The sequence below is a fragment of the Polyergus mexicanus genome, unplaced genomic scaffold (assembly GCF_030449975.1).
Source record: "Polyergus mexicanus isolate NDT 795.1 unplaced genomic scaffold, iyPolMexi1.0 SCAF_1, whole genome shotgun sequence".
Lineage (NCBI taxonomy): Eukaryota > Metazoa > Arthropoda > Insecta > Hymenoptera > Formicidae > Polyergus > Polyergus mexicanus.
Window position 1 is genome coordinate 2,643,838 of NW_027223321.1, and position 24,733 is coordinate 2,668,570.

Below are 24,733 nucleotides of genomic sequence, written 5' to 3' on the forward strand. Positions count from 1 at the left end.
GGAATTGACGGTGGCGTGTCGTCGTGATCCCGAATATGGCAGAAGGTCCCCTACGTCGGTAAAGAGAGTCCCGAAGTCTTGTCCAAGCGTGATTGTCCTGAAAAATATAAGATGAGGAAGCAGAGCCAGACCGTCGTCGGAGTATCGGTTTATTGAATTTTTCTCGTTTGGCAAAGATGTGATCATAGATCATAATTCTTTTCGTAATACTACTTCGCCAGTTTTAGTGATAAGAACCACCACGCAGGCTGTTCGTGAAAAATGTTTCGTTAAGTTTCCACAAAGTATCTGTGTTCCAGATTTAAACCCGCGGGCGTTAAAATGTTAAACAAGAAGAGTTTGCCATAATTTTTTTTTTTTTTTTTTTTTTTTATTTTGACTCATGATTGAGTACTGCACACTGGTGCACATGTATTCAAATTTACACACGTATATTCTCTCGTCACGGAAAATTAAGTGAAAATTTTATGGAATGCGAACCGAGATTTTGTTCGATGGAGAATCGGGGTTAATAATTATAATGGAATAGATAATGAAACCACTGCGACCGAAGCGTGTAATTAACGACTTTGCAGGAAAGTCACAAAAAACTTTTCTAGGTACATAGAATTTTCTGGGGTAGAAGAAGAAATTAGTCAGTATCGTAATCTAATTTTTCGCGGTTTCGAGAATTCTACGTTAAAAATAACAATATTTGAGGAAAATTTTTCGCGTTTTCTTAATTTCTTTTTATCGTTACGTTTTTAATAACAGCTGAACAAATACATGATATGAATATAATGAATTATGTATTTTAATTGGATTTTCATTAAAAACATTTTTAGAAGTAGAATTTTTTTTATAAATTAGAGAAAAGAATTTGAGAAATTATAATAATGCATAAAAATAAGGAAGTAAAGGCACTTTTACTCTTTATTTCCAATAAATTTCTTTCCAATTTACGTACATTTTTTACTTATTATACATCTGATTGTGTTACTACAATATAATGATAATCTGACAGTATTAAAGTCTAAAAATTGAAACTGTTATTCATATGCTAAAAATCGGTTTACTGATTGAATGATACGAGATGCTCAACTTTAAAAAGTTGCAAATCAAAATTTGTTTGTGATAGCGTACACATAGGTGGAATATCAGAGTACGATAGAGTTTGGAAATGAAGAATAAAAGGGAGATGAGAAAACAGCTGTGCAGGGGGAGGGGCTGCGCGCGTGAGAAAAGCGAGGACATCAAAGGGCTGAGCCGATTGGGTCGCCGAACGCAATTAAAACTTTTCTACTTCCGTCAGTTAATTTGTCTTTGTTACTAGCGTGATAGTGTCGCACTTCCTTTTGTTATGAAACGCCGTTTATTCGATCGGCTTTTTCTACCTGCTGTAAACTCAGCAGCCCTTCCTACACTTTGACAACTGAATATTCCACCAAAAGCGAAATTGAACACGAAAAGACCGAAGCTCTTATCGATTCCTTATTTATACAAAACTGTATGAAGCAACGAAATATTCTCATCTGATACATAAAGCTTCGTTCTATTATAAATTTCATTTAATTATTTTTATTCTTTTTCAGATTGCAATAATGCGTTCGTTAAAATCGTTATTTTTAACTCAAGTGATTGTGAGTACAATGCGTATAATTACATCTCTCGTTCTCTTTCTTCCCCCCCCCCCACTCCCCCTCTCTCTCTCTCTCTCTCTTTTACTCGCTCGCTCGAAAAATATATATTTTACAACATCATATAATAAAAATTTTACGCGTGTGAAATTATATATTTTACAATATCACGTGAAATATTACGTGAGAGAATATATGGTATTATATAATAAAAGTATTGTGACATTTTCGAGTAAATTTATATAGAAAATATTTCATAAATATATTATAAATAACATTTAAATTATAAATTATGTATTTGTTGTGTAAATTGTAGACTATATATACGTATTTATTTATTAGTCAAAAAAAATAATTGAAATTATGGATGATTTTATGGGTTTAATTAAATTCTTAACAAGTTTTCTTTGAAATTATATTTATTATTAATTATATTTATTTGCGAGTTATTTATTACATATCGAATTTATTATATATCGTGGTACTTTGGATACAAGTTTGAAGCAGGAAATGTTCAGACAAACAGATATTAAATTGCAAAGTTTTATGATATTTAAAGTGAAATATAATAAGAGGTAATGCATGGAGAAGATTATAAAAATATATATTAATATACATTTACAGAGTAATCGCATGTTTTACATGAGTAGGGCCGAAATTAATTTCAAAATCTAATTTTATATTTTATTCGCATCGATCAGCAAAGTTTAAGTTCGAAGAATCTCTTTCCTCCTCATATTTCATAGATCCTTTTTTTATTCATGGCGCAGCTGCCAGTTGCTTTCGGTGACGGCTGGTCTTTCGAAAAGTCCTGAATATTCGCGAAGGGTGTTTTGATGTAGAAGCGATAATGGCAGAATCAGCGAAGAGCGGAAAGTTCGGACGAGCCAGATGGCTGTCTTTTCTTCAGTCCACTCTCTTTATGGGTCCGCAAGCAGGGTTCTTGTCAACGACACGTTCAAAAATCGCTTAGTCGCACTAGATAAGCGGTCGATAAAGAATGAACCGGGCTGACATACGACGTAACATCCGTTCTTATTCGCCGCTATCCAATTTTTTTTCTACGGCACAACTTGATGAAAGGCCGTTTGCGGTCTGCGGTCTTTCGACAGCTTTTTACGTCCTCGGATAACCAGAATCTTGGGTCGGTCACAATTTCCGGAAGGTTGGGGTTATCAGTCCGAAACGACCAAAGGATAATAGAATATCTTTTATTATTTTTCATCCATCGTTTACTCACGCGCAAATTTATTTAACGTATTAAAAATGGTAAAAGATAAACGATTGATTTAAATTAGTAATTTTGCGTAAAGATTAAGGAAGAAATAATTTTACAATGGAATGTGTCGCTCGGTGATAATGATAACGCAAATAATATGAAATTGCAAATTATACAATTGTACTTAAAACTCCACGTTCGAGCATGTGACAATTATAAATGCTATATCTCTTGCATCGAGACATATACGAAGAATCCTAATAACGCGTGCACAAATCGATACCGGAAATAGAAATGCGCCTGTGTTTCCCGGTAACGACAGCGACATTCTTTCGTTTCCTTCTCTTTCTTTACGATTCGTATCACGATTTCTTTTTCAGACGCCGACGTTTTCTCTCTCTCTCTCTCTCTCTCTCTCTCTCTCTCTCTCTCTCTCTCTCTCTATACGTTAAAAGGAATTCTTATGGCTCCTCCACGATGGAAAAGAACGCGAACGGCAGACTTTTCCTCTTACGTTCCGACAAGCCGTACTCGATTTGTCAAAGGATGGTCGTCGTTCCTGACGTAAATAAATCCGCGCACATCTTCTACGCTTTTACAATCTTATCGTGTTCGCGAAACTCATTACGCGGGCGGTTTAAACGAGCTGGGTATTCGCGTTGGCTACAGTCTCGCCGTATTTCCAGATCTCATTTACAGCTAGTCTCGTTCTATCTTTATTCAAGAGAGATCACAGGCGAAAGTTGAAAAAAAGCTTCGTGCTGTTAAATGTAAGATTTAACGTCGTCGTTTAATTATTCCGACGATTTCTTTAGGCGTTTGACATGAAGAGATTTTATGTACAGAAAATCAGTTTTAATATTGTTAAAAGAGAAATATTATAAAGTATAAGTTAATATATACATTAAAAAAATAATATTACATAAAATTTTTGCGATTAAATTAATTAAAAGCTTAATTGTACTGGATGTCTTCAAATTAATGGTATATAATTGAAAGGAAATGACCACTCGTGAAAAAATAATTTATGTAAAAAATGACATTTTATAAAACATATTTTCAATGTATATTTTTATAGCCATTGCTGAGGTGAATTTGACAATATATAACACAGTCTCGTTGAAAATCATTCAAGTTTAAAAAAAAAAAGAAACCTAAAGATATTAATTTTTCCATCTTCTAAATTGACTTTCTCGAAAATAAAGTAAAAAATTATCGATTACTTTTTATTTATATTTCATCAATAATCGTTCCATTCTCGATTGTAACAGCAGTTCGGAGATACGTGTATGTAAGAATGATAGGATTAAGAAGTTTTGAATAATGTACCCTCGTAACTAACGTACGCTGTGCTTAAACTAACAAATCTAATTCGTATTAGATGACGCGAAACAACGTCAGAACTTCTACTCACAGTTTTAATACTCGAGATGATGGGAACCGTCTAATATGTACGTATATATGAATTTGGTTACCGTACACACTCTTCAGTAATCCAAGCATTTCGAAAGTTTGTAGCAAGTATAGTTTACTCTTGTAATGCATATCGATTACTTTACTGGATCTTAAGTGGATGCTTAAATTTAACACCGTTCTTAAGGATATCGATATCTTTATGAATATAAACTTCGCATTTCGTAGCATATTATGTACTATATTATGGTGGGAAAAAAAAATATATATATATGTATATATAAGAAAAAAGATTTATAATTTAAATAATTATATCATAATAATATAATAAAAAATTAATTGCGCATCAATCAACTTATACACAATCTGCATTATTAAAATAGGTACTTTTATTTATTTTGCTCTTTCTTATTATTAATCAAGATAATTATTTCCGGATATTTCTTCGTTACGAGTTTGAAATGATAATAATTATAACTAGAAATGCATTGTATACCAATGAATAATTTCAATGTTGCGTTCCTCTTCATTCTCTTTGTTCCCTTGTCTCCGCTAGCTTTCGCACATTCCCGTGATTCCATTTTTCTCCGTTAAGCGCATGTTTGCTCTTTTGAAGCTTTATTAGTTTCTTAGCCCACTTTTGAACAATGCGCGGATACATGGGGTGGCTCGAAGTTAATGCTGTTTCTCAACAATGTTTCGTAATTTTCCATAAACAAGGCTGCACCATCGCTTGCATATAATTGTTCACGAACTTGCTGAGATTAGAATCGCGATAACGTAAATCCTTGGCGAATCTTCTTTTGCATATTAATTTTTGGTATTGCGGTATTGCAAAAATTCGAATAGTAGGAGGTATTGATTATGCGATTCTGCTATTTATCTGCAATAACCAAAAGTTTTTGGGGATCGCGTCGTCATTTAAAAATATCTATTACAGAAATATATATATCTGCTGATGCCAGCAGAATCCTTATACCATTTTTATCCATTCAATTTATTACAGTTTTAAGAAAACTTTAGCACAATTTTAATTTAGGGCTTAGAAAATTGCGATTTTCAGAAAAGGAGTTGCAATAAATGATGACCTCGGTTAATATTCTTGTGGAGAAAAACCGACTCCAGATGTCTCTTTCAAAATTTTTTTATTCATTTTGAATCAAATTGCTCTGTTTAATATTACGTAAAATGACAATTAAAGAGCAATGTAAATCTATTTTTATGTCCGATAGTTTGTACGCATTTAGCATATTCTTATTACCGACAATCGTGACGGTGGAGCTGGAAATATCCTAAAGTCTTAGGGGGGTTGAACTCAAATAAGACTAAAAGACGCGAATAATGGTATATTCTCTCTAAGTTCGTTTTCCAATTCCACCAACCTCCTACGTCCCAGAACAATCCCTTTGTTCTTTTGTTAAATTTCTCCGAGGTATCGTTAAAGCTACACTCCGGAAGCGTCATCAAGTGAAAAATACACACACACATATACAGGCACGTATGTATATTTACGCACGAATACACATTTACAGATATTGACATCCTAATCGAACGAATTAAGAAGAGCGAGGAGAGACGTGAAATAAAATATCAGAATATCGTAATGAAATTGAAAAAGGTACAACGCGCGCGGATAGGAATAAATATAAAAAGTAATGAAGAAATTAAACGGAAGGAGAAGGAATGAAGACAATAGCAATAAAAAAATGAATAATAGAGAGAAAAGAAAAAATAAATAGTTTCACTTGTTCACTGCTAATAGCACTTTCAGATAGAGATTTCTTTTCATCAAGAAAATATAATCTTAAAGGTATGCAATGCAAGCTAAAGATATAATCTCAAGCTCACTTTAAATAATCCACAATATATATATAATCTGGCAAAAATTCTAGAATAGAATTCTACTTCTAGCTTTATATGTTATATAATGTAATACAGAAAACGTATTTCAATAATTACCATCTAAGGAAAATAGAAGAGACGAGAAAGTGAGCCGAAGAAAAAGATTAAAACGAAAGTGAGAGATAGATATATCAAGTAAAGAATTACAGATAAAAAAGAAGTGCTTCTCGACGCTATAATATATCCATTTCCTTCTTCGTCTCAAGAGAGGGAGAGCTCGATTCAACTTCTCTGTTTTCTCTCGACATCCAATTTCCATCCTATTAAAGAGAACCTGTCTCACACACGCGAACGAATTTTCGCGCGCGGCATCTTTTCTCGAAACCATGTTTAAGATGAGTCACCCGTTATCAAGGATGATGAGCGATATCTTTCGGATAACGATGCACGGTCGCTTTGAATATGACCGTGCTTTACGGACAAGTGGACGTGACAGCGGTTTCAATAACGAGCTTTCAAGCCACGTTGTATTAAGTGATTAAATTATAGTTGCACGAGCAGATTGAGGTGATTAATAAGCCGCGCAACAAAGCTTTCGCGCCTTAATGCAACATAACGATGGAGTGAAAGGGGAGAAATTTTGACATTTATCGATTGTATATCAGACTTTGCGATACATTCATGATTACCATATTCGTTTTCATTGCTTCGTGACACATTAAATATATTGATTTATACATTTTGCTCACAAAAATTATAAAACTAATTTAGTTAATTGTTTAATTAATCTTTGGCTGAATGAAAATCAAAGTGAGTTTCCGTTAGCGAGTTTTAAAAATACTAATAATAAAAACAATGTATTTTAAATACTATATACTTTTGCTTATAACAGCACATACTTTTTATGGACATTTTTATTTTCCATCAAAGTCTTTTTAGAAAACGAATCAATATCCATGTTTTTAATTTAATTTAATTATTTAATTATTTTATTGTATTATTGTATAATTTAGAATGCGATAAAATTTTGTCAGAGAAAGGAAGAGAGAAAATGGACTTTATAAATATTGTAGTATTGTATAAAAAAAGAGCGCATACTTTCACCGGCATATTATATCGAGCAATGTACTAAGAAATAGAAAAAAATATATTGTTTGTGCACAATGTTCTTTGAGGATACGAAAAGTGGAATACGATACAACATTATATTCGCGCAACGTATTGGCTCGATGATACGTGCGAACGATACATCATCATCCTCGTGGCAAATGGCGGGTGTAAAACTGTTTTCGCTGCAGTATTGGTTATTAAAAAGGTATGATGAATGCGAATACAATGACGTTAGGTAGGGTTGATAAACGATGTTAATAATCGAGCGAACGGCGAGTAACGTAAAATCGGATTACACGACGAAGCAAATTTTCCTTTGTGGCACGCGTAGCGTGAAATATGAATTGGGGTGTTCGCTTGTAACGGTTACTGCCATCGTCACCGTGTGTGGCACGATTGCCAATAAAGAAAAAGAGTTATATCAGCGTAACGACGGTCTCTTTTTCGTTGCGATGGCTGATGTTGCGAACCAACTGACACAACTGGATCGGTTTTTAACACACGATCAAGCAAACAGCGCACATATATGTTTTAAACCAGTGTCTTTCTGTAGATATCTTGCTTGAAAGTAATCGGGATCGGTTATTCTTTCGAGAATTATTGCTTCTCGATTCTCTACGATAATAAATAGCTAGTTTTCTCGTTTGAACCGCATGATAAAGCTTTGCGATCAGCAATGACCATGGTTATGCCTGGGCAGGATATTCGAAATCTGAATCGGAGAGATTTTTCCTTTTCTTCGAACTATAATTCTTGATCTAAATTACCGAGAGGGTTCGAGGATTTTGTGCGAGGGTTTTATCTCGATTTGCCCTTCTTTCTAGCTGCTACGCTCGTAAGCCAACGAGCATTTTTTTTTTTTTTTTTTTTTAATGAACAATCGAAGGATCTATTACAAAAGCTGAAATTGAGGTATCCAGATGTTATCGTGTTATTTCGAAAAGTATCCGCGCTAAATTCCGACTAGTTATTTGCGGAATCGCGTATCCGCATTTCTGTTTGGTGAATTAACAAAAATTTATTTGTACGCGAGTTAATTCAATGTAATCGCGCTTTAATTCACTTAAAGAGAACGGCTGCGCTAATTCGCGTGACTCGATGCTAACTATAATACACGCTCGATAAATGCCTACGAAACTATGTCGTTTGATAAGGAAAGTTTATGAATTTTTGCCGTAATGAACTTTCCGCGGTTGGCTGCGCTTTTAACTTTTCACACTTTAATAACAAACTAGATACGTGTTATTTTATCCAAGATGATGTAAGAACAGCACAAACGTTTACACTGCAATAGCGTTAGTGCGCGAAAAACTCATTTATTCTGTTTTTCTGCCTTTAAGCGGTAAAAATTACAGTGTCGTGTGTATAACATAATTTCGTATAAAATTAAATATAAAAAAAATATTTGATACTTTTTTCGCGAATAATTTTGTACATAGAATTTATGTTTCTCTACACACTACACATTAATTTATAAAAAAATCGTTGATCATTGTTTTAAAAATTTAGATACTTTTCTTGCAATACATAACTCTCGAAAATTATGAGATTCTTCTGCAAGTCTTTGAAAATGTCGAGCTTTTTGATGATCACAGTCACTTGCGCTCGCATAACGAAATCTTTATAACACATTAAATATAGAGATATATGTATATTTTAAATTTCAGATTAATGATTTTGCGTCTCGTAAAATTTGCTTACACACGTGGGCAAGCCATTTTGCGATAGCACATTTTTTTACGTCTATCCATTATTTCGCGTCCTCTTTTTCTCTTTCGAACCGATTCAATCTTTGATTTCTTTTCTTCGAGATAGTAAAAATTCTAGCAGATTTAAAAAGAGAGATATAGATGTACGCCTAGCATTGTTCTTTTAATAGCTTGCGTCGAGCTATAAAGAGGAACACATCCTTTTCTCCATCGACGTTCTCATAAATTCTCGTCACGCAGAAGCGATCCTGAGGGATAACGACGTTAAATGCTGCCAAAGCTTCACACTATCAATTGCGAACGTTGCGCTTTCCTCGCGATTCTCTCAGCTACGTGGAAAGTCGTTCTTTCCGGAAAAAAACTGCGCGAAAAAGATACGAGGAAAATATGTGACCCATAAGTTCGTCGAAAAAGTTTCTCCAACGTTTTTCTAACGTCTGATTTTTTCAGATCATTTAGCATCAATCGGTTAGAATGAAATTTAGATGAAAACCAGTTATTTATTAAAAATGAATTTTATTTAATATTTTGTTTTATCAATATATTTGAAATATTTCTTAAAATAATCGTAATTATTTGACAATAATATTTTTATCTTTTAATCCAAATACCGACGACGCGACCTAGATGGAAAAACCACGGATGGTATCCGTAGATGTATTATATATCATTGATGCCATTCTAAGATTCTTTGTTTCGCAATACGCTGTGTGCGTTAGTGAAATCCGTATTATCCCCATCGAGGAATCAGATTCTCGTAAAGGAAGCAGGAAGGCAACAATGTTCGAAAGTACTTCTCGAAACTTGGTAATGGAAGGATTCTGTATTTTTATAATACTATCTTTGTTCGATGCCTCAATATGATTCCATTTCTTGCTTCATCAAAACGAGCAAGAGTTCTCAGTTCCTACTTTACCTTTCTTCGCGTACAGTTCTCTTTTTTCGCGATTAAATCGGGGATACGTTACATTCTTACGTAACTCCCTTACAGATTTTTTGCGTACTTCGATTGCGCGCGGCATGCGACGATCGTTTCCAACTATTGTATTTGCGCAAAGTTTCGAGTTTCATTTCGGAAAGTTTCTGCCGACGTATTCACTAGGGATTTTCTTGTATAAGTGTGCGAGTTGCAATCGAAGGTTAAATGTTACGGAGTTTAATACGGAGTTTGAGTATAGAATTCGCATAGTAACTAGCGTACTTTACGCCGGAGAAAATTAATCCACGAATGTTAGGTAATTTGATCTATTAAATGTATATTAATTTAAATTTTAATCATTAAGTGTTAATCGTATAATAATGATTATAACACATAATTAATGTTATTGCAAAACGTGAATAATTACAATAATTCGATAAATAACAATATCATAGATATTACCTAAAAGCGATAAAATTAATCTAAACAGAAAGGAGAATTTAAAGTTTAGGGAAACAAAAATAAGGATACTTGTAATTTATTTCCTGGACATCGAGTTCTCGCTTTTATAATATTGAGAGAAATGAAATTAAATTGCGAATTCGAAAGTTTAATCTTTTTTTCCATCATTGCGTATAAAATCCTAAAGGATATGTAAATCTCTCTCGAGAACATTTCTAACTTTATTTCGCTTTTTTTAAATATTATTTATTTATTGCATGAACAAATGTAATTCGATCTGTGAATAAATTTAATGTGTAAGTTTTAATCGTTAAATGTTAGTCAAGATTATGTAATGCGTAAATAATGTCTATTGCGAAGTGTAAATGATTATACATAGTATAAATTGATAAATAATAAAATCTCGTATACAGATATTCATCGAAAGCGGCTTGTTCAATAAAATATTGAGCACGAGTACAATTTTATTCATTATTCGAATACTCACGTTCGTGTGTTTGCATGCAAGAGTAGTACGACGTGTAATGGAGTTTACACGAGAAGATAAACATTTAATGAAAATATTTTACGTCCAGCGCGTTGCGAAAGAAACACTTTATGCTTCTATTTAACCGTTATAATAACACACGATTCGATGACATAAATTTTTGAATGCTTAACATATGTATCTGCGATACGGGCTATATAACTTGGACGATAAATCATGTACGCTCATAAAAATTGATATGCGCGTAATTCTCATTTTGAATTAAAAAATTTCAAACCAACAATTCCTGACCGACAGTTACGGAAGATCCAGCATCAAGTTTCGCGTGATTTTGCATACATTTCTATTATTTTTTTACGTTACTCTTATCTTGACTTAAATAATATAACATATTGAATTATATTAAATCAAACATATACTTGAATTATCAAGATAGATAGAGATTAATTCAATTTGTCGCTAGCATCTTTTTTTAGTTAGCTATATATTTTTGAGTTTATACTGAACTCTATTAATCCCTTAAATTCATATATTACGTTTTTTATTATATCAAATCTACAGTAAATTACGACATTCTTTTCTTTATGAAATTGCTTTTCTCCTGATTAAAACAATGAAGAATAATACATTATTGGATGACACTTGATGGACGTTCAATATAGAAATCAATCTTCGCATCGATCGAATCAATAACAATAGAATTCGTAATTTTTCAATAAGAGAGCATGTTAGCTAATCTTACGCTTCTGGGAGTATCGATATTTACAATTGTCCGTTTGTTTGAATACCGGATATTTTTTCTGTCAGCCCAATGAAAACGCATCGATTACTTCCGATTCTCGTAGAGTAACTCCTATACCATTGTTATGTGCAGTTAAACGTGACGTTAACGATACCGTTTTGCGACTGTAAAACGCGGTATCGTGATTTTTCGCGATAAATGGGACATTTCGCCTTTCAGCGAAAAATGCTTACAAAGGAGAGGCTTACCAAGATTTAAAGAAAAAAATATTGCGTTCAGTTTATACGCGTTATAACGTCGAGCTATCAAGTTTTTATGTCTGTTGGTGAAAAAGATCTATCTTTTACCTTTCTTTTTACTAATCGTAAAATCTATACAGTTATTACTTGAAATTTATTTTCTCTTAATAAAAATGTGTCTATCTTCTGAATTATAAACAAACAAAAGAATAAAATAAGTTATACAGATGAAAATCTAATCTGGCAAGTATAATTATAATTGACATCAGAAGCTTGCCTCGATATATTTATTTTAGGGTTAGGTCAAGATATTTAGAATTAAAAGTTGGACACAGATAGATACATACATATACACATACACATACTCACACACATATACGATACTGATTTAAAAAAAAGAAATATTATTTTTGTTGGCATTATATGATTTTATTCTCGCTACACGCGAGAAATCGAATCGCATTATCATCTAAGATAATTGCTTAGCACTATCGCATATGTATTGATGCAAAACGATAACAACGATATATAATGTCCGATTCGGTGGCCGTAATTACTGAACACGGTCACGATATCCACTTGTCGCGCTTTCAGGGATGCAGATCCCGTCCGTATCCGAAATATATACGAACATTAATATGGTTAAGTAGGAAATCGTAATCGCGCTCACGTTCACGAGGGCTCCTGTTATTATCACTTAGCTATTACGCGTCGCGGACGATCGTTAATGCCAATATATTTGATTACACAGCCGTGACTATCCGTTACACGCTTAGCGTGCCATTCTCGTACGCTTCTCGAGTTTGCGCGCGTGCGGCGCGATAATTGCTAATGATACGCTTGCCGAGAGAACTTTAAACGTGTTGTGTGAACCGCCATCGCATAAAGGACAACGATAACTGTTGCCATTAATCTTGAAGCGCGTCGCTGCACGTTGAAAATAATGCCACCATTCTGTTTAATTTAATGCTACCGATTATTTCAACACCGTGTGTGTCTCGGCAATAGCTTTTATAGAATTTATTTTTGTATGTTTTATTTGTTTGACATTAAATGTATATTCAATATATACACAATTAAATTTTCCATATTTCATTTCGAGATACTGATGTAGTTTTACACGTTACCAATCGAAATCCACTTGGCGATTTAATGCAAGAAATAAATTATAATATTATTTAAAATTTATTTCATCCAAATTTAATTACCTTATCAAATATCAAAATTGTTAAAAATTTAGTACTAAACCTTATGTATTTAATTTCTTATTCTTTAATTAATTTTTAGTGGATTTAACGTAATTCGAAATGTTGTCAAGATATTTAAATTAAAAATTAAGATTAACGACAAGTAAAATTATATATATTTGTTTTTAAAAAAAGTTTTTAGAGAGAAATAAATTTTTTTTTTTTCTTCTAAGAAAAATTGTTATTGAAATCTATATCATGTGCATACAACAATCAACCGACACGATTGCATGTAAATTCTTGTAGCGTTGAGAACGCATAAAGTCCTTTATCTTTACAATTAAGTTCTTTTTTTAAACTGAAAAGTAGAAACTTCAACGTCAAGATAAGCCCCGAATTCGTCCAGCCAATGCTAAGCGAACGTCGTATTTCTCTCTCCGTGTCCTAACCGAGATTCGCGTATCCGGCGTGAAACTCGGGCGATGACTATTGACGACAATACGACTGATTGCGGGACTATAACCGTTATCGCGGAGAACATTAACATTTCACAGTTAACATAGCTGTAGTGGTTCGGCGACCTACGATTCCCTCACGTAGCGCGATCCGTCCGCTCAGAGCTTGACACTTACTACTGCCGCGACCGCAGGATAGCCACGATGCCTTACCTGTTGTCAACATTATCGCATTGTATTACTACTGGTCGGCCGGCCGGATCCTAGCGCTTGTCAATGACTACTGATATCGAGGCGCGGCTTAATGCCGAGAGCCGTAACTACTGTAATGTTCGTTGACGTTTCTATTGGCGTGATCGGGGAATCTATTGACCTGCATGCAGCAGCTAAGACCCAGATAATAACTATTGTTTCGCGCGGTTTATTCGATAATTCGCATCGTGAAAAATTAATCTCTCTAAAGTTTCTTGAAACTTTAACCACATATTAATCGAAAAATGTTCAGATATCTATGTAATTAAAAAAAATATACTTACTTTAATTTTTTTATGTTTATGCAATTTAACTCTTTAGAGTGATATTGTTATGATACTGTTACTTTAACGAGCTATTCTTACCGAGTGCGGCGTTTGCGTTACGAATATTTAATTATTCGAAGATTACACATGGAGATCGTAAACAAAGAGGACATGTTTTGTCACGCGAGACAAGTGTCTCCTCGGAAAAAGAATTATATATATATTTTAGATGTATATTCGAAAATATATCTGAGATTTTAGTGTAGAAAATGGATGTACTCGACGGCGGAATGATTTATTGGGATCTTCGCGAGCGCACTTTAAGAGTCTCTTCCGTCTTTCTCTTTTGTTCTCTAGTATCATTCTAGTGTCTCGAAGAACCAATAAATCCGTCTCTGAGTAACCAGAAACGAAGTAGGATAACGCCTTCTAGAGATCGCATGCTTATCCTCTTCTCTGTTTTCTTTTTCAGAACCTGAAGAACCAGATCATGACGACAAATGTTTGGGTGGAACAAGTAAGTAAATATTGTTTTTTTATTATATGTATATCAAATATTTGAGTGTATATGTACATATGTAATACAAAGCGTACATATGATATTTTCTGTGTGTGGCGTAATTTTATTATTTATAGAATAAAATTATGAATAATTATGCAGAAATAAAAATATAATTAATTAAATAAAAATTAAAATTAAAAAATTTTCTTTCTAAGTAATATCAAATTCTATATATAACAAAATTCTACGATAAAAAATACGGTTTAAAAAATAAAAATAAAATTTATTATGTATTTTAATTTAAAAGAATTTACGCGAGCACAAGTTTTTATTAAAATTATGTTAACTAAATGCAATATTTTATGTGAATACTGCCTTTCAATTTTTATAGCTAATAAATAATTTATTATTAATTACATATTTATATTTGTGTATTTATTTTATTATTTTATTTATTGCCGTTAAAATAATTATAATTATCACCATAAATAAAATATTTATATTAATGTATCTCTAGGATTATCGAACGATTTGAGCTTATCATATTTTTATAATTAATTGGTAATTAATTTAGGAATTTAATAAAATATGCAAGAGAGTCTTTTTCGTGAATTATTTGCACAATATGGGTTTGATAATATTTAACATTATCGATGCTTTTCTAGCAAAGCATACAATATAGTTATATTGTTATTAATATAAAACACACACATTGCTTCTAATGTAAAAATTTGTAACTTTTCATAATTTTTAAAAATACTGTTCCTTATTTTGCACATGAAAATTATTTTATCGGAAAAATATTGAGAGAGATACGTGCTGCCAAAATTCCACATTTCTGTGTGAAGCACGAGACTAGACAAGAGTCGGCTGCCGAAATTTGGTTTCCATTTTCGCGAGTGCTATACACGACGCGATCGTATCGCTTTGACTGTCAGATCTACCCACTCGACGTAAGGCGATGGTTTGGAATTTCAAAGCAGACGAATTTCATTCACGTTCGACGACGAAATCCGAATCAGTTGGCCTTTATTGACGTGATGCCCTTCTCTTGAATTCGCGAGAATAATTCTGTGACACAATCGTTCATCTTCCGAATTCAATCCGTTTTGTGCTTCTTGTCTCTCATAAGAATTGTACTTTATCTTCTTTATACGTATTATTATTTTCTGTTATTACTCGCTGATCGCTAAGCACGTATCAGAATATATTTGTTTTGATTTTAACGGGAAATTGTTTGATCTATTTATCGTGCTTTTTGTAATTAACGCCATCCATAAAAATTCAGCCTTCTATACTCGTATCTGAAAAGCTTTAGGATGTAAATCGAAAATTTATTTTTTCGCAAAAAATCTGCAAAATATTCAGATTCACGTCTACAGTAATATTTATTTTTTAAATATGTTTGATAAATATGGATGTATAAATTTATTCAAGTTAAAACTTTTATGTAAAATAACATAAAAATTCTTCATTTTCATTTACTATTCTAACAAAATTTTTAGAAAAAACGAAACGTTAATATATATACATATAAGAAACTTTTGGTCACTAAAATATATAAAGCATCCAGGTAAAAAAAAAGCGAGATTGTGATGACAGTTTTATAGAATGATGTTCGTTGAAGGAATCTTTGATTTGATTCAAGACGCGGGATGTCAAAAAGCTTGCTTTTCCTTACGGAATTTACAAGCGATAGGGCGGTGTCGGTGGGATGTATTTTAATTGTAAAGCAGCTTGGGCGCACGTACTTGCCTCGCTCGCGAATGCAACCCTCGTCTTGCAATGTGGAAAATTTTGAATTCTCGAAGAGTCGCCGGCCGATGCCTGGCGACGATCCAAAAAACTTGATATCGCGGTAGAATGGATTTCGTCGGAATGTATCTGGATGCCTTGTTGGTTGACTTTGGTATAACTTTTTGTGAGCGTTCCAAATTCCCGTACGTGTGAGGCAGAAGAAAGAGAATTCGAAATGATCGAGTTTATTATTAGGAAAGAGGCTGTATATAAATCACAGAGGGTGTATCAAAAAATCTAATTGTAAAATTTATAAATAGATTACTTGAAAATAAAAAACTGCGATAAGACGGTATATAAATTCTTCGTTATAGTTCTCTATAATTATATAATTCTTTGACGATTAATATAATCATTTGCATGTAAAATTAGGTTTGAACAAACACAGTATTTTTTATAGCATGAGTTTCAATCTGTTTTACTAGAAATTTAATGTGTACTGAACTTATCTCTTTTTTTTTTATTATTTAGTTATTTAAGTTAGTATTTAATTTATTTTAAAAATGAATATAAATAAATAATTATTCAGATCTTTTCGGGTCCGAACAAAACAATAAATTTTTGTATTCATTATTTTATTTCTTAGGCACTCAAAATTTATTAATATTAAAATTTTATTCGGTATCATTTATTCGGTATTATTTGAATAATTTATTGAAGTTGTTTTCTGTTCCAAATATGGTAATTTTTTGTGCTTTCTTTCTCCCTCTCTCTCTCTCTCTCTTTCGATCGTTGAAAACACACACACACATACAATCATATAATAAAATCTCGAGTCTTTGTAGAGAATTTCCGTTGAGCGACCTTGAGTGCCGGAATACCGTTAACCGCGGACAATAAGCCTTTAGTAGCTAGATCGAAGACGCGAACTTCCCGGAAAGTTAAGCCGTAGGCAAAAGATCTCGATTTATATCGGGCACTTTCCGTTTGTACGAAACTTTTTTTACTGTCCTATTCTTCCTTTTATCCGCGTCGTTGGTTCATTACGATCATTTGTCAGTGTCGATAAAGCGAGGTAGGCGATCTTCCTCTTTTTTCTTTTCTTTTTTTCTTTCTTTCTAACGTCGACCTGCAGAACGATAGCGGACGAGTTCCCCTTCGGCGTCATGTCAGTCCGTCGATGAAGCGGCACTCTTTTATCAGAGTTTCGGAATTGCTTGCGATTACTGTTCTTCGGAGAGAAGCGAGCTTCTCTCTAGAAAGAAGAGAAGACTGACTGGCAGTCTCAACGGCATCCTTTGATGGGTTCGGAAGTTCCGCGATATACTCGGGGAAGTAAACAGTCATATGTTTTTCTTGACAGAAAGCCGGGGAGGTTGGGTAGGAAGAGAAAGTTTAATCGAGAATCGTGCGACGGCGGCAGCGGTCGTGTCTTGTTTGTAAAACAGAGAGAGGATATTATCTTCACCCTCCGAAGACAAATTACGGAGCCGATGGAAATAATAGGGGAGAGGGTGGTGAATTTCGCGACGGAAGTAGGATAAGAGGTAAAAGAAATATTTCTCTCGTAAGCTGGTTATAATTGGGGAAAAAAGAAGAGACAGAGACACGAGAGCGACACGGCCGCATCTATTAATACAACTGTGCGGCTTGCATAATCGTTGCCGATCAATTTCTATCGAATTTATCCAGTTCGAGTGTCCCCGATACGAGGATGCGACCGCTATTATATTGATATTGTTAGAATAATTACAACGAGAGAGAGAGAGAGAGAGAGAGAGAGAGAGAGAGAGAGAGAGAAGGAGAGAACGCGACGATTTAATGCACGCGCGAGTGGCGTTCGCCGCGTATCAGTTTGAATTTCATTATCGATAGGAAATCGTAATCGTGTGCCATTTGGAATGGCACGATGCTCAATTACGATGCGCGCAAATTATTGACTCCATCGAAAAAATATTTAATTGGGTTATCGCCTATATTATTACTGTCGCATCTCGTTCGTGTACATTCCGAGACATAGATAAATGGATAGATAGATAGATAGAGATAGAGAAAGAGATATATATATATATATTCGAGTTCTCGCTATTATTAATAGAGACCGGTTTTCGATTCACCTCACTCGTCTCTCTATCGTCGAACATCGGCGGAAACCGGGCCGAGTTCGTGACACGGAACCGGAGAGAATCTCTTCGCGCGCGCGACGATATTTATACTGTAAATATATAACGAGGGCAGGCGCGCGCACGTCATAGGAAAGTTTCCGTACTCTCCTGCTTAGCTTTTGTAACTGCAACGTAATATAAGTAGAAGCTCTCGCTCTCTTCCCGGTCTTTTGTTCATTAACCGATGCGCCCGACCCCAAGGCTCGTACCGCACTTAACTTCTCGATAACACGAAGAAGGCGTCGTCCGAGTTACAAAGACGAATCTGAATAACAACGGATTCAGCATCGCGAGCGCGAGAATTTACGTAGAGAACAGTATAGGCTTTGTTGTCGTATCGTTGTTACGTAACGTTATTATATCACGAGTCGTTTACGCGAGTTTATCCCGTCCGTTTTTGCGAGTGTATCACGACATTATTATCTAATACGTCTCTTATCAAAAATGATCTTGTAAATTCATATTTAATAGAATCGATTATACGATGTACATATATTATTTATATAAATATTTACACTAAAAAGATGCGAGCTTGATTATTCTTTTGATAATTTTAGACAAATCCTAGAATATTTGAGTTTCATTAACGAACGTGACAGGATACACATGTTCCCTCGATTTAACTCGCGCACGTTTTTTCTACGCGTGTTTAATGTGTGATCTCATGTCGAGAATAAAGCAAATATTTCACAAGACGAATCGTAACAAGATCCGACGAAAATGTGAATACCGACGTTCGCACCATGAAATGTACTTACTTAAATTTATTCTATATATGTATTGTGTTACTTTCTCTCTCTCACTCTCTCTCTCTCTCTCTCTCTCTCTCTCTTTCACTGTTCTCTGTGGAAATAACGCCCGGTTGATTTAGGGATTATGGATACGTGGTCCAGTCGGCTTGTTGAAACGGCAAGGATAAGATGTCCGCATCGCCAGTATTTATTCTATCTACTATTCTACCATTGTGTGTTGCTAAGCGAATTTTGCGGCTTCCTAATGTCCGACACGGACGATTGTAAGCTTTGCCAGAAAACAAGCCGACAGCTTTCGTCGGATCGTGCCAAGTTTTCTCACCTACTTCGGTAACAACGGATTTCTTCTTATCCTCTGCTTGTTTTCCACCTTGCGCGAAATGTTCTTGACGCGAACTCCTATAGAAGTTAAAAGATTCTATCTGACCTCTGTGCCGCGAAAGAAAGAAGCGCTAACTTGAGATATCAGCGGACAATCTGCGATGCATTCGTATGGTCTCTCATGAATCGCTATTCTATTGCAAACTTTATATAATTTTTATTATTTTGTATAATGCAGATGAAAAATGCAGCAATTTTATTTCTAATATTGATTCACCTTCTCGGGAATATAAATAATTTTTAATGCGTATATATTTAATTTTATTTATATCATTTTTTATATAAAAAAAAAAAAATATATTTATGATAGAATCAGATAGTCGTTTTTTTTTTTTTTTTAAAATATAGAAATAAAGATACATGTTATTTTCGTAACGAAAACAAGTAATACTTGTATTTCAAAGCTGCTGGCTCTGCAATTCTATTATCAATCGTAACATTCTGCTGATGCCTCGAAAAATATTGTTGATAAAACTACAAGGTAAAATTTTCGCGCGCGCGCATATTTGTTCCGTGTTTTTCGCCGCGAGATTTTTTTCCGTAAAAGTTAACGTGACGTTGCATTACATTTTGCTGGCTAAATCTAGAAGCCTCGACAGAACACAATTGTGCCGCAAACGTTGCTGTGCGCGATAGACAACGGTGAATTTCCACCGTTGCGCTATGCTCGCTTTATTTCGAGCGTTGCATTGTAACGGAATGAATCTCTTCACGAATTGAAAAACTTACCGATTGTCAATCGCGTGATACGCACGTGACTCTTCGGCAGTCGAATAAACCGCGGGCGCCAATATCTCCTCCGCCTTTTGCGACTGTGTGCGTTTAAATTCTCGCCCTCTTCTCTAAAATCCGTCTCTCCCTTTAGCTCTCTTCGCGCAGGATACATCGACAAATTCTTTGGGCGCCGCGCGCGACAGGAGATGCCGAGAAAATACGGAGATTCTTCTCCGCTATTCTCGAGTTTAAAAGGTTACGCTCTGGATAGTCGTCGATTTCGTTTTCCCTCTCTTTACGCCTCCTTTTCGCGACAATACGTTTCTCGACGCTGCGCAAACCGATTTACGATTCACCTCGGTCTTGCTTCTTCGACATCGAATGTAACTCCTTTAACAAAGAGATGTGTTTAAGGAAGAGAACTGTAACTTGGAGAATTTAGTTTGGCGGAAACGGAAAGGCTAAATGAATATACATGTGTCCTCGAATCTCGCAATACACAGAAATATCTCTACCATAAATAAAAAAGTTTGATTTTTATCCAGCTATTTCTTAAGATATATATTATGTATTAGCAACTTTTTTCGATGAAACTATTTTCAGAGCAATTTCGAGAAATTATAAATTCAATTATATTTTATCATTGGTTTTTTTTTTATTATTATTAATTACGATATTAAATAATAACTTATATGCAATTAGAGGAAAGCAGCAAAGAAATTCTTTGAGAATATTCGATACGAGAAAGAAGATTGAAGTTTTCTATAGTACATTCTTTTCAAGCGACGTAAGTACCTTTTTCGCGCGTAAGAAAGAAAATATCGCTTCTAAATTACCAGCGTTTTTTCTCTTGCTAGACTGTAATCACGTTCGGAAATTCAGTATGTAAAGGCTCGCTATGCGATTTTACTACGGATGTCGTACAATCGATTTTCGTCCCCGATAAATCGCATCTTGCGGAGCATTGGTAAAAAAAATTGAATGCAATTTACATGTCGCGTAATTTACAATTTTATGTCGAAGAATTAAATAAAACTACAACACGCGTTTATTTTTAATGTACAAATTGAAATAATGAAAAGAGTATTTTTTTTATAAAATAATTTGGCAGAAGAATTACTGAAACAGCATAGCTGCTTAAATCAAATGATTTAATGGTTCACAATTAGAAATACTTTTGCGATAGCATTGGATTAATTAATGAAATTATTTATTTTATTTTAACTCTGATCTTAACAAATCATAGAACTTTTGCGAAACAGTTTGCTATCTGATAGGATTTAATGTTAAGTTTTTCGCTCAATTCTTCTTGTTTTATCGAATTCACCGAGAACATTCATGTCTCATACACTCGACGAAGTTATCTCAAGGGCGTTCCTGGTCCTATTTTCGTGCTGCGTACTAAATTAATGTCGAGATCATCTGAGCCGCCGTATAATCGTTTTAGCGTGAAGATAATTTTCCATGGTAGATGTGTGACGGTTTATCATCACGAATGCCACGGGTTTCCGGGGGTGAAGGAGGTAACGCAGAGAAATTGCTAAAGTGTACGCTATAATTGCGTGCATCTGTTCACATTACACACAGCTTTCTCATGTCAATGATTTTCCAGATGGTACGTTCTGAGAAACGTCTAATGCTATTGTCTAGTTTTGTCTTATATGCAAAAATCATATATTTTTACTTAAACGATATAATATATAAAATCCCTTTTTATGAAAAGATTTCTTAAACTACAAATTCTTATACTACAAATTAAAATCTTTTGACCGGCCCGCTCTCATTGCGCGCCAGAATAATTGATCCCGACGAGTCTGATGGATCGTGTGCGAAATTTTAGATACGCTCCGCCAGGCGATGCCAGGTATATACCAAACTCGGCTAATTACGAGCGGAATAATTAATGCCTATAGGAGCAATGAAACTCGACGCTTCGTGAGCGCGAACATACATTGCGGATGCACTTGCAGCGGATGTTTCCTGTCGCGCGTTGCTGCGTGATATAATTCTGCGTATAAAACGATGAAATTAAGATGTCTCCGTTGCACGTGTAATTTAACTGCTAATTTTCGATGTAGTAATGTAAGTCTGAATATTATCAAGCTTGATTTGCACAGTTGGCAATAATCCACTTTCCAAATTAATGCAAAATAATTCAATTGGAAATCGTTCTAAATGCATTGTTATTGGAAACAAAAGAGAATGATCTATATCTATATAACGTTATTTGTTTTTAGAATGCAAACAAAAATTGCAAATAAATAAATATGTATATATATTTATATATACATTATACATATACATATTTGTTCTAAAATTTCTGCAATTTTTTTTGTTCAACGAATTATGCAATTTGAAGCAGGTAAAAATAATTTAACAGCGCTATATTACGTTATTACTCGTGCAACGAGAGACTTTTTAAAATTTATAGCTAGTCGTTTTTATATATAGAAACGAAATTCTTTATAAAAATCGTTTATATTTTCGCTACAACAAAATCGCTTATATTCTATTTTATAAAGTCTGTTTCCTCTTCTTTTAAGCTGATGAGATCTCTACATATCTCCACGAGCATTTAATAGCAAAAATAAAAATTCCACTAACAAATAAATTAATAAATTCTAACGTATAAAATTGTTATGCGCAACGCATTCGAAAAGTAATATAAAAAGTAATATGTTTTTTGCTTTTATGTAACCATTGCTTTACATTTTATTTTAAAAGAGAAATTAAAAAATGAAGAATGGTTTTATTTTTTCTCCTCTCTCTCTCTCTCTCTCTCTCTCTCTCTCTCTCAGGAAAAGACGGAGAAAGAGAGAAATGAAGAAAAAGATAAACAGAGAGAGAGAGAATTGTTACATAATGATTTGTTATTCTGGTTATTCGGCGTAGAAACGATTCCGACTTTCCGATATCTTACGTTTAAATAATGATGCTATAATTTAGTTCTTGAATTAATCCGAGTAATTCCGATAGTTAAAAATGTTCCAATAATTTTTACAATATTTTCATGACCATTCGAATATTAATTATTAGGAATCAGAAATTTCGTATACTTTAAACTATTTGAATATTATATTATTAGGTTATTAACAATGCGCTAATTCTTTATGTAGACTCGCTCGGCGTTCAATAGATGAATTAGCAGAATTTAATTAATTGACTGAATGTCAACGGAGTTGGGCGTTTTTCCAGTATCGATCCGGCGTAAGAAAACTCTGCGTGTCCCGTAAATTATGTCTTGCTATTACTAATTCAAGCATCTGTCTTGCAGAAAATATCGATGCATCTTGCGCGACGCGTGTAGATACCTACCTGCCTTCTGATGTCTGTCGTAATATTTCGTTTGATCATCTTGTTACCGTCACTTTTGCTCGACACGCTAACGAGTTAAGAAAAAGGCGTGCCGATATCAAAGGGATACATCCTTTGCTGAGAGGTGTAATAAAAAAAACTTTTCTAGAAATGATTCCGTTTTTATAATATACTCGAGCATCGCTATATTTCTCGAGCAAAAACTTGGAGAGACTGAGGAGTAGATATTGTAGAAGGAAAAGGTAGAAAAATTGCGGATATCGTGTAATTATTTTCTCTCTTCCCCATCTCTCTCTCTCTCTTAATCGTTTTACCTCGTTTGGTCGCGTAAGCGATTACTACGGAAAGTGAATCTTGGAAATAAGATCTTCCTGTCCGGATATCGGCTACGATGGACGTAATTATGAGAGTCGCCAAGACGATGGTCAGGGGGATCCGGGATATATTGACAGTAGTTAGGACGATTACGAATGATTACCCACTCTCTTTTACACGACTGCAGGAATCCTGGGATTTGATCAAAAATATAGTATTACATAAATATAATACAATAAATATACATTTTCTATTTCTTTCTCATAGATTAATTTTAACTTGAATAATTATATTATCATTTTATTAAAAAATTAATCCTTTAGAAAAATGTTTTTTTTTTAGTGTATCTTTATTTTTTTGATTTAATATAAATTATATTTAGTAATTTTTTTAAAAATATTCGATATGATGGAAAAGTGATAAAAGGAATTACGTAAAAAGGAAGGGAAAAAAGAAGGATGTACACGAATAAAGAAAAACTAATCTCGTGTTCTCGTTTCGTGGCATTTTTCTTCACTCTTTGTCGGACGCTCGGTAATCGATTAAGACTTTTTCATCTCCGTTAAATCGGTGAGATATTTACGATTCTTCTGTTTGCTTTCAGGAGTGGAACGATTACAAGCTGAAGTGGAATCCGGACGATTATGCCGGCGTCGACACCCTTCACGTACCATCGGAACACATATGGTTACCTGATATTGTTCTTTACAACAAGTGAGTATAAATTTTTTATTTTTTTATTTATAATAATATTAAAGCGGACGCACATTCGAATCATTGACATAAGCCTCCTTCGTATTTCTTGATGCAAGCCCACGCATAGCTTTTCTAATCTCGGACTGTTGATCACGACGCGAAGCGACTATATTTTATAGGATTTCAGCGCAAAGTGCGAAGAAACGTAAAGCTTCACTCGGAATATTTCTCAGAGGGA

General features: G+C 34.1%; 1 protein-coding gene across 5 annotated transcripts in view; it reads left to right on the plus strand.

Moving 5' to 3' along the window:
* Nachralpha1 (nicotinic acetylcholine receptor alpha1) overlaps positions 1-24,733 on the plus strand; it is a 257,913-nt gene that overhangs the window by 90,584 nt on the left and 142,596 nt on the right. For all 5 annotated transcript variants that reach the window (XM_070316415.1, XM_070316433.1, XM_070316408.1 and 2 more), the window contains 2 exons: positions 14,391-14,435; positions 24,404-24,513. In XM_070316415.1, the coding sequence (XP_070172516.1) occupies positions 14,391-14,435; positions 24,404-24,513 (155 nt within the window). The remainder of the gene's footprint in view (positions 1-14,390; positions 14,436-24,403; positions 24,514-24,733) is intronic.